The 12082-nt window shown below is 38.0% G+C and overlaps 1 protein-coding gene across 5 annotated transcripts in view; it reads left to right on the top strand.

Moving 5' to 3' along the window:
• Positions 1-12082, top strand: part of nrxn3b (neurexin 3b) — a 398467-nt gene that overhangs the window by 87956 nt on the left and 298429 nt on the right. For 4 of the 5 annotated variants that reach the window (XM_065268757.1, XM_065268752.1, XM_065268751.1 and 1 more), the window contains 2 exons: positions 1772-1795; positions 2989-3150. In XM_065268757.1, coding sequence (XP_065124829.1) covers positions 1772-1795; positions 2989-3150 — 186 coding nt within the window. The remainder of the gene's footprint in view (positions 1-1771; positions 1796-2988; positions 3151-12082) is intronic. The other variant, XM_065268754.1, reaches the window with a different exon arrangement.

Here is a 12082-nt window from a genome sequence, read left to right as displayed (position 1 = left end):
TTTTAACTTTTTAAAAACCATTTGGTTATTCAGAGTTGACCTTTGCTAGAAATGTTAAATTACAAGACATTCACGTGAAAATGAAATTAGTTTCATTATAAACTATCCCGTGTGCACGAGAACATTTCTCATGTGCACTTAAAAGTGAATAAAATATTTAAAGATACAAAGTGTAATTTTCAGACAGCACCACAGACTGTTTGGGTCATAGAACGCCAAAAACTTAATTTGGCGCTGCGCAGACCAATTGGCCCCATACAGCAAAAAAAATAAAAAATACGTATTTGGCCAAAAATATGTTTTAAATATATACTAAATATATTTTGTCTTAATTAAATATATTTTAAAAATTTGAAAATGTATTTAGTTTTAACCTTCATATATTAAAGTTTTAACTTTTTTGCTGCCAGCGTTTTAAAAAAAATTGCCAGCCAATGGATAGATACAATATATCAAATGAAAGAACGGACTCTCAGCTTACAAACAAAACAAAACGTTTCATCCTACCTTCATTTGTTCTCTTTTTATGACGTCAATTTTTGTGAAGGACTTTTGATAGAGATCATATTCAACATGTAGCTGCTTGCCCTAGGGTGATACTTCCGGGTTTTATAAATTGCGGGAATGTGCCACCTGGTGGATAATAGCGGTATTGCAGAAAGCTGGAAATACTCGTCATTGGCAGTTTTCTCTTAATTGACGAGATAACTCGTCAATGGCGGTGAAAGAGTTAACATATATTTCGAAATGTATTTCAGGTTCTACAATTCTAATTTTACAACCCATAAGGCAAAAATATATATAAGTTTGTATAAAATTTTTTAAAATATAACTATATAATATATAAGTATGTATAAAATGAAAAATTATAAGTTTATTCTAGTAGTTGAAAATATATATATATATATAAAAAAAAATCCAATGCAGCGTAAACATAGATGCTTTAAAATATATTTCAAAATATACAAAAAATTGCCACAAATATATTCGTGAAAAATACATTTTTGTAAAAATATTTCAAAATATATTTATATTTGGCCATTTTTTTGTATATTTTAAAATATATTTTAATTTGTCGTATGGGGCGTATGGCATCAAATAATTTGAGAACCTCTCTGTGCAGCGTCGAGTGAAGTCAGACATGTTTTACGTTCAAACTGCTTGCATAACGGGTGGCCACAGCTAAATACCCAATTGTACACTTTGTTTTAAACTGTTCCTAACAAACATCATAGACTGTATTCTTGCGCTTGACAAATTTATACAGTTGCACGCTACATACAGTCCATCCCTAAGTAGCATCATGTTTGATTCATTTTACTGACCTTAAACTTCAGGGGCAGGTAAGAAAGATTTATATGAAGAGAAAATATGATGAGGGCTTGACAAGTAAGTGCATTTATCATGTCACTACTTTGTTTAGACCAGTAAAAGATGTAGCACAATCCTCATGAGATGTTTTGAGACCACAGCACAAGTTGACAGATTGAAGGACCTCCTACTCTGTCTCTCTTTCTCTCATAATTTTCTCACTTTATTCTCTCTTGAACTCTTTCTCTCTCTTGGCCCGTTGGGAAGAAGCACTTTTTTAAAACTAACACTGTTCATTCATGGGATCATTTTTATTACTAACCTGTTTCTAACCAAACTAATGTACTAACATCCTGAATCTTCATCCTTAATTTTTTTCTCTTTTAATTTCCCCCATTTATTAACAACCGTTTTGTTCACTATTGTTTTGATTTCCTTTCTTCCCCCTTCTTCCTGAAAGCACTCAGGCATTGGACACGCTATGGTAAACAAACTACATTGTCTGGTAGATATCATTCTTATTGTCCTTTTTTTGGTTTGCCGTGTGTCCCTCTCCTTTTCTTTCTTTTCGTTGAGCTTCATTCTAGACACTCGTTTCAAAAAATGAGGAAATGGGTTTGTATTACCAGGACTTCTCACGCCCCAACCCTCCCCCCTCTTTACATTTTTGTTTATTACTGTTATTTATTTATCAGGCTGGCTTTTACACACTCACGTTACCGTTACGTCGAAATTCACGATCTCACCGGGACTCTCACAGGAACTAGTAAAGTGTCTCCCCGCACAAAGCCTCCACATTTTTTGTGAGGACTGTCGGCAAAAACTGACAGAGGATTTCCAACGAAGTCCGCAAGGGAAATTTACGTCTTGCAGAGCCTCCCAAAAAAAAAGAGAGAAACCTAAGAACTATGGGAACTCTGGCAGTTGATACCTCCATAACGCTCATAGCATGTCGCCATCCCGCCATCTCATACAGCCTCATATATCATCACCACAACTAACACTACATTCAATTATATCACGCCACTTCCACCCGAATCCCACGTATGTGTGTCTTTGGCACGTAGTTTTATGTGTCGTGTGTTGTGCTGTGCCGTGTGGCCTTTCTACCTTGAATTTTTCAGTTCTGCATGAATGCTTCCTGATTGGCTGATGTGGCTTTGCCCCTCCCTCTTTCCATGAATTCAATAAATCATCCACCCTTTTCATGTTTATTCATTATTAATTTTTTTAAAGGATTCTACATTTGATTTTTCAAGTCGTTGACGCCTTTTTTAATGCATGCGTGTTCAAATGTGTGTGTGTGTCTGAGAGAAGTGCTCATGTGTTCGAGTGAGTGTATGATACTAAATGCTGTAATGAAACCCCCTCAAACTAAAACAAGTACAAGCAATTTGTTCTTGGTTTTAACATTTACTAACCCTATAATTATTAATCTTCAAAACCAAATGAGAATTCATTTTCTTAACCCATCAAAGATGAAGAAAATATTCCTCAGCAATATTTTCTTTACCTGTCCCGTGACCCTCTATACTGAACTATCACAAAAATCCAATGGTCCAGAGTATTAGCAGTAACCAACCCACTCTGAGGGCAAATCAGGACAAGGCAGGTTACAAACACCCCTTAAAATGAGTTAGTAATTTGTTGTTTTTTCATATTGTCATGATTTAACAGGTTACTATATCGGTGGATGGTATACTGACCACCACAGGATACACACAGGAGGATTACACCATGCTAGGCTCTGATGATTTCTTCTACGTGGGGGGAAGCCCGAGCACAGCCGACCTGCCTGGATCTCCAGTCAGCAATAATTTCATGGGCTGTCTGAAAGAGGTGGGTGCCTTAGAGATGTGCATATTCGGCACGCATGCACGAATGAATGCATACACACACTCTTAAACAAAAGGTGCTTCATGAAGCCATAGATTAACTATTTTTGAGTTAGGACGATTCTAAGGGCTCACGCACTCTTGGGGGACGCAGGGATCATTTTTATTAGTAGTAGTAATTGTAGTATTGTAATATAAATGTATCTACCAAAGAGTGGCGTGTGTGAAATTTTAGTCTTTCGAAATATTCACATGGAAATTTGCGTCATGGGAGGGGCTTCTGCAACTCCGCTCGCTTTCTGTAATTAAGTCACTACTAGAGCAAGCTTCTGATTGGTAAACGCTGCACAAATATCCGCCAAAGTTCAGATTTTTCAACTCGCTCATTTCCCGCTGCAACGCTCAATTCACGCGGAATGTGCCATCCACTATTCCCATCTTTGCATTGACTTAACATGTAAATCACTCGCTATTGCCGTCTCTTTCACGTCTGGTGTGAATTATGTAGCCTCAAGAGTAGCGCAAATCAGTCTGACTGCTACATTAGAGATGTCTTTGACAAGGAAGTATAAGTCTGGATATCAGAAAATAAAGAGATGACACAGTGGTCATAGAGAGTAAATGGGCTGCAATTACCCAGATTTGTTAAAAAGAAAGGTATATATAATTTATTTACAGAGCTTCTTTTTGACGTAATGTTAGTGTCAGGTAAACCGCTACCTAATATTCAATTCAGGTTACGTTTATCACCACTGACAATGAGAAGAATGCATTTTTGTCTAGATATAGGGGCTGTCCACACGGAGACGCGAATCACTGTATACGTATACATTTTTTATCGTATTGGCGTTTCGTCCACACAGATCTGGTGTTTTGGGAGACTGAAACCGCTATTTTTTGAAACCGTGTCCTAAAGTGGATAAATCTGAAATCGACACCTTTGCGGTTTCGTGTGTACAGCCAATCCGTATATTTTGTGAAGCAAAAACGTCATCACATCATGTGTCGGCAGCATCACACGTAACAGCAACAACAATAACGGCGGACTACGTGATTGTGTTCGTGCTACAGAAGCTACTAAGCCTACTAGCTTTATTACAGCAAAATCTATTGCTTCTATGCAATTGTGGTGAGCAACAAGCGATAATGGACAACACCATACGCCACATGCTCTTAGATTCACCACGGAAGACAACCAGGAGAAAGACTCCGCTTTTGCTCTTGAAGTTGTTGCGTTTGCCATTTCTTCTTCTTGGTTCGTATACAGCGCGCAAGGTTATGCGCAATGCACATGCTCAAAGTCTTTTTTGAGCTTTTTTTGAGGTTTCAGTGGTTTCGTGTGTGCGCAGATATTTCTTGAGACGACGCCGTGTTTACGGGTTATTTTTTTAGAACGAGGAAATAAAATGATCGGATAGGGAATGCACCTGCTTTGTGTGGACAAATCCATAGTTCTTGAATTTTGTAGCCACTTGCAAGCATTCTCCTGTAGCAAACTATGCTAGCAGACTTTTTGCTAACTACCACGATGTATGCTAGCGGAGCCTCGCTCTCACCCGCTCTTCCCTGGGAAGTTTCCACTAACTCTTATCTTAGATAAAGAAGGTAGTGAATATCAGTATGTCACTGTGAAAACCAGACTAAAGCCTCAAATCTAATTGTGAGATAAAAAGCATCACCGTTGGATTTCAAACATTAATTTCACTAAGATTTCATTGGCTGACATGAACTTAGTCAATATTAAAGATATCAAGTTTGCATTATGTAGAAGGATTTTATGTAGCAAACAGTAAACCACAAATAAATACTTTAGCTGGGTTTTCACAGACAGGTTCACAATTATCTAGTGTATAGCTAAAGGTTTAGTGTTCATACACACAATATAATGTATATGTTTGTATGTATCTTTATTCAAAAACGTTTTTCGTTGCATTTTCTCTGAATATTTGATTACTGTAATGCATTTTTCTGTTAAGTTTACATTTGCACAATAAATCATCTTATAACTATAGACATAGTAGGTCTCTGACTAAATACTGATACCTAATGGTCAAAAGCAATAGTGATAGGTCTGTACTATTAAATTGCAGACAAATCGATGTGTTGGGGTCCCAACCTAGCTCCTATTCTTTCATATGGCCCAGAATTGCTAGTGGCACCCCTGATTGCAATATATTTTGGCTATCCTGTTAAATTTGTATCAATGTTTTTGCACAAAACTATAAACTATTTAAACAAGTGGCATATGGAAACACATGATGCTAGAGCCATTCTTAATACCACAGTTACAATTTACTATAAATGTAAACTACTGTAACTGGTCCCAAGGTGATTTTTAGTACATGCAGTTAGTTTCGCTTCATGTTACCTTAACGTGTCATAGTAGAAAACTACAAGTCTAGTTCATCATCCCAGCAAACATGTCCCTTTGGGTTCCGGGTTAAGCCACTGCCGGCAAAAGTGCATGTGGGCCCCACACTATGGGCCCAAGATGGGACAGCCCAAAGTGTGGGCTGGGTGTGGGTAGAAAATTGGAGCCCACAGCCCACTGTGGGCCTGCTACCGGCGTGAAATGCGGGGCACGTGTGGGCCCCACTCTATGGGGCCATGATAGGGCCCCAGTGGGACAGCCCAAAGTGTGGGCTGGGTGTAGGCTTGCCCAAAAAAATCAGAGTGGGCCCCTTAGTTGGGCCAATTATGGACTCACCGTGGGGAAAGTGTGGGCATACAGACGCGTCACCACGATAAAACTCTTGCGTCCAATGAAACCGTCTAATGTAAAGTCACTAGCTGCATTTCCTTTGCAGATGTGCGCAAAACTTTTGTGTTATTTTTTCTGATGATATGTGACTGAAATTTAGTTATTCCAAACATGACATAGACTGATGGTGGTAGGTTTACTAATATCACATTCACCACAATACCCATTATTTTAACTGAAGAAGGCGAAGGAGTGTTATCTAAACATTATTAGCAAGGAAAGCCTCTTATACTTAAGAGCAGACACATATTGGGGGAGGTTTTAGTACATACCGCGTCATCTTCAAATAATAATGTTACTTGCATCAGGTGACCTGAAAATTTTTTCTATTGCAGTTTGGCAAAATACACTATTTTTGAATTGCCTGAAAAACCATCTCATTTAAGTGTAAAACTTTTTCGCAATATATGTGCGTTTTTGCGAAATTGATGTGTTTCCATTGACCATATTTGCAATTTGCAATGTCAATTTGAAGGGTAATGGAAACGCATCTACTGATAGGTAAATGATATGCAATGAATGCTGTGAAATCATTATCCAGTACCCCCTCCTCTAAAAAGCCATAGAATACAAATACACATGCATCAAAACACAGACGTTTACAGCTCAGTCTATACCCGATACACACAGGTGGTCTGTAATAACCATCATAATGAAAGGTCACCTTGTCCGTGCTGTTTAATCTGCCACTATGTTCTTCTGGTTGCTCTCTCTATCCCAGCCCGGCTATTAATATCAGTCTGGTAGCTGTAGATGCCCGAGCGCCTGTCCCCGCTACATTCTGAGACACCGCCTGTGCCAACAGTGATGAAAGACTTGCCCAGTTAGAATTACCCAAGGAGTACTAAAAAGGGCAGGCACTTTATTTCAGTTAAAGCCGTGGCGATTGTAGCAAAGAGTCCTCTGAGCTAGGGATCGTCCCTCATTTACGCTCTCTGCTTTATGACAATGATAACAAAGGGTCTGACCTTTTTTGCAGTTAATGCCCCAAAAACTACAGTTTTTTTATTAGGGAATTGGAGTAATTGATGTTTTTTCTGCCTGATGCTTGAGAATGTGTCTCTTACATTTCTGTATGAAGTCGTTTGCCGGTGATGATCATCACAATGTCAACAAACCACCCTTGTGATATGAGACTTTTGCATGAAAAAACACCACTTTTTCTATTTGAAAATGGCAAATGTAGTTCAGATAAAGTATCAGCATTAAAAGCAACTTATGTCCGAAATGAAGCTAAAGCACTCCTGGTGCATTCTGGGTAAATTTAGCTGCATAAAAATGCCAGAGCCATTTCTTGTGCTTTTCATATTTTTGGCCTAGCTCGTTTGTTATCTTGCTCTTTCTGCCCTGGGCGAGGTACACTTGGGTCCCCAGTGTGGTCATGTTGCTCAGTGGTCACATGACAGCGGACATTGGAGAACAGGAAGTCTGTGTTAATGATCATTGGCTTTGGGCAACCACACTGGCTTTTGTTTCATTGATGAGCTTGTGGCTGTCAATGTTGTCTGCACGTTTGAGAGCAGAAGATGAACAATCTGTACCATGACACCAAATATGACATTCATTTTTGCCCTGGTAATTTTAAAGTTTTCCCAGAGGGATGCCATCGTGTAGTGCTGCTACATACTGTACATCACACAATGCATGTGAGAAATGAAATCTTATGCTCTCTAGATTCAGAAAAGGATTGCCGTTAGCAAAAACTAGAATTAATTGCCTGGTATTATTTTGAATATTGCCCGTGTTCTTCATTTAATTCATGACTAAGTTTAGGAGAGCACTTAGGAAGGCAAAGAAAGCAGATACTGTATATCACTTCCTCTCAGGATTTGCCCATTAATACAGAGAATGAATTACAGTACAGACAGTATATAGAAAAAAAGTTTCTGCATCATCATCACTAACTGGGTTGAGCTCTTAAAGCAGAATTTGTGCATATTTCAGCATCCACGGACCCTTTGAGAGTAAAAAAGTCATTTTAAGAAATAATGATACCTGTGAATGAACAGCCTTTACTTATGTTACTTGAAAAAGCTATAATTTTGGCAAATAATAAAACATCTCTTTGGGGACATAGTAATGATTGTATTACTTATATAACAAATAAAAACATCATGATAATTATAAAACATAATAATTTGCTGTATATATTTAATTACCTAAGTAAATCTGTATCTGTATTGGACTCTAAAAGTGTGAGTTTGGGCTGAAGAAACATTTATTACACTTAATGAATAAACATGATATATATTTATATTCAATAGTCGTTCTGTTAATATAGATACACACTCAAACACACACTAAGCGGGGAAGTGCTCAATAAAGGATGCTTTAACCGTGGGTTCACACCAGCTGACCTTGTGGCGTCAAATTAGCGTCTACTGCGTCTAGTTTGCCGCTTGAACATTTTGAGTTTGCTTGCTTCATGAAATTCGTGTCATCGAGACATTAATGCGGAAATTCACGTTATGGGAGAACCTTCCATAGGCTTCTGTGACTCTGCTCGCTCCCTGCAATCAAGTCACTACTAGAGCAAGCTCCTGATTGGTTAACGCGGTGCGTTTTTCCACCAAAGTTCAAATTTTTTAACTTGCGTGTTTGTGGCGGCAACGCTCAATTCGTGCGAACTAGATTGGAAGGTTGCACCTTACTAAAAAGTGATGACATTAAACCTACTATCTATAATGTTTGGTTGAAAATAAACAAATCAGTTATTAAGCATAAATACATAACTAAAAGAAATGGGTTTCATTCACTAATAATTGCATACGTTTTTTGTATTTATACGCACACTCACGAAAAATTTCCACCAAATGCACAACATGTGCGTACACACCTGTACGGACACAAACCAGCTCCATGTAAGGGTTTTCCGCAGTGCTAGTCCACAGAAAACTTTAAAGCTGTTTGTCATAGAAGCAAGAGCTTGAAAAGAAATCCATGATCATATTTATTATCGGTAAAGTTACGTTTTGATTTGCATTTTTTATTTGGGAGGTTTTGCTGTCACTGGAGGAAGCCAGTGCTGTCCACCAATCGGAGTAACATTAATTAAGTATTGGATTCGTTAACAAATATGACATTTAATTAATATGACAGCTGTATCTAAAATAAAACAGACAGGAGATCAAGTGATTGATGATTAGACTTCTCCATACATTTACATGACACTTTCATATAGGGATTTTGAAAAGTGAGGAAGGAAAGCTTGAAGATTTGTCATTACGTGGATCTTCTTTATGTGTATAATATAATGTATAATAATAATAATATAGATGATGTATTATAATATATTATACAGAAAATGTATAATTAATCAATATCGCTCGAGTAGGGGGGTGATATTGCCCTATATCGTCACGGCTGAGATTAGGCCAAAGGCAGGAGGCAATCACCGCTGTGATGATATAGAGCTATATCACACGGCTCTGAGAGCGATATTGCTTTTATACAACAGTTCGACGGCACACGTTTGAAAAAAAGAAAACTAGAAAATATCAACGTATAGTTATTTTAAAAGCCTCTTTGTTTGGGAACTACTTTCTTCCGCCACGGATTTGAAGGCCAGAATGACAGGTAACACTCGGCTGCTTTGAATCTCATAATAACTCAATAGACGGAATAGATGTTTCTTAAAATTACCGTTTCTTGGTCACAAGGTGTAGTTTTAAGATTAGTTCAGTCGAGAATATGAATATGTATAATATTCAAATCTGCAGTCGACTAGTAAACATAGCGCCTGTTCGAACTTTTGCTTAGAAAGATTCGGTATGTGAGACCCAGACACACTAGCAGACGTCAGTGTTTACTCAATCCGCTTAACACAGCCTGATCTCTGACTGTAGGCCTATCTGTGTTTGATGGTCAGAAACGAGATCAAACCAGCAGTTTTTGGTGTCATGAAACTATTACTTGTTTTCTTATTCATAGGTAAAGGTTAATAAAACTAAATATATGTTGCTTTCCATTTAATCTTATGATACAAGCAGTACTACATAAAACAGTTTTTATAAGTTTCAGAGAGATGTTTTTTACATGCTGCTTATAAATATATCAGTGGCGATATCTCACAACATGTTTTAATAGTCACGTCACGTGAAAATTAATGATCAAGTGTCCAGATGTAAAAGCTGCAGTGCTTACCTGCAGTTCCAGGGTGGTTTCGCATACTGTTAACTCTTTCACCGCCATTGACGAGATATCTCGTCAATTAAGAGAAAACGCTTCCCCGCCAATGACGAGATTTTCCGTCTTTCCGCAATACCGCTATTATCCACCAGGTGGCGCCCTTCCGCAACGTTTTAAACCCGGAAGTATTGCCCTATGGCAAGCTGCTGCATGTCTGTGTCTGTTTTAAAGATCGCTCTGTATGGGATCTCTATGAAAAGTCCGTCACAAAAATGGAATTATCTCTGCTTTTTGCTCAAAATATGGTGTTTGTGCAAAAACCTACCCATATTCAAAAGCTGATTGCAAAAGAACCACTGAAGGTAGGATGAAACTTTTTTTTTGAAAGCAGAGGGTCTGTTCTTTCATTTGGTTTATGTTTATATATTTAAAGAAGAACATTTTCTGGAAGGCATTACACTTTGGTGAAAATCATGAAAAACGCTGGCGCTGGCTGGCAACTTTTAAAAAAAACGCTGGCGGTGAAAGAGTTAATGGATGAGCGAGATCGCTTCAGAGAAACTGATTGTTTTCATAGCTTTATTTCAAGTGAATGTTACCCGTCCACACGATGTGACATCATGGCACTTAAGTTTACATCCGAGAGCGCTGATCTTCAATGGGATAATCACTTTCGATTGGGATTCACAGACTGATTAATGAGCTAGGAAACTTAATGAGAAACACGGAGAGTGTTTTAAAAAAAAGCGCGTATGTGTGTGTATGTGTATGCAGCTTTTCCAGTCAGAGAATAGTGAATGGCTCGCGTTTAAAGAAGCCCCACTCATTAAAATGACCAGTAGGTGGTGGAATGACACACGGTGAAGCAGTTACTGTTATGTTATCAGTACAATATCGCACGAGCTCTTCGCCAATCAGATACAAGAACCAGAAAGAACTGTTGCATAATATAAAATGTAAATTTTATATATCAACGTTATCATGCACATTATAATTATAGCCTATTATTTGATTATAGCGTACATGATTATTGCGTACGAGTGGTTTTAGTTTTTTTTAAAAAGGTTCTATAACTCCGACTGGGTTTGTCCGAAAGATAGTAGTCATATACTGTGCATCTCAGATGGCTTGAGCGAGAGTAAATCATGGGTCATTTTCATTTTTTCGCCAGAGAATACATTTAACTGATGAAATAAAGTTGTACATGATGAATGGCAGAAATTATGCAGATGATTATTACAGAAATTACATTGCTACTTCATAACCAGATGTTCACCTGCCTAAGCATTCCCTCTTTAAACAAGGTGATTTAAACAAGCTTAACTCTGTAATTCGCAGGCTTTTATTGATTCATACAGTAAGTGCTTTAACAGAGAAACTACACATTTCTTCACCCCCAGGAAGGCTGGTTGGATTTTCTTTCATTACTGTAACCACATTTGCTTTTTAATAAAAAGGAAACAAGTTTAAATTGTTTTCTGTGGTAATCAACGCTATCCTATAAATGCGTTAACAGAGCTTAACTTGTGTTACAATCACATCTGTGACATTATGATAAGAAGCTAAACTACTTAAAATTTTTGTGATAAAATATACTAGCATATAGTGAAATGTTACACTAATGAAGTTTTGTGCACCCTAAATAATGTTAAAATGATTGACTACACAAAATGTACGACATACGAATGTTTAGCCTGTAGTATTCAAAAAATAGATGACAATGTTGTGACCCCGGTTTTCTCCACTGAACTATTGATTTTCTCCACTGAGCCATTTCTCCATGATCCCTCCATCTTTCTCTGTGGCCGTTTACATGTTCTACATGTCTGACCACAAGCACTTATCATTAATACCGGGCCTAATGCAGTGGGCAGCGACATCCTATCACACACTAAGACACAGATCCCAGAGAGATTAGGGTCCGCTCCTCACTCGCAAAGCCCGATCGATGACCAGCAGCCCCCTACTTACCCAGAAGGGGAGAAAACGCGAGAGTCAAGACGGAGAGCCTATAGAGCCGTTAAGAGCCTGAGTTTGATTATAAATG

This window comes from Paramisgurnus dabryanus, chromosome 12 (genome assembly GCF_030506205.2).
Source record: "Paramisgurnus dabryanus chromosome 12, PD_genome_1.1, whole genome shotgun sequence".
NCBI classification, from domain to species: Eukaryota; Metazoa; Chordata; class Actinopteri; order Cypriniformes; family Cobitidae; genus Paramisgurnus; species Paramisgurnus dabryanus.
The sequence above is the reverse complement of the archived record's forward strand: the minus strand, read 5'-3'. Positions and strand labels throughout refer to the sequence as shown.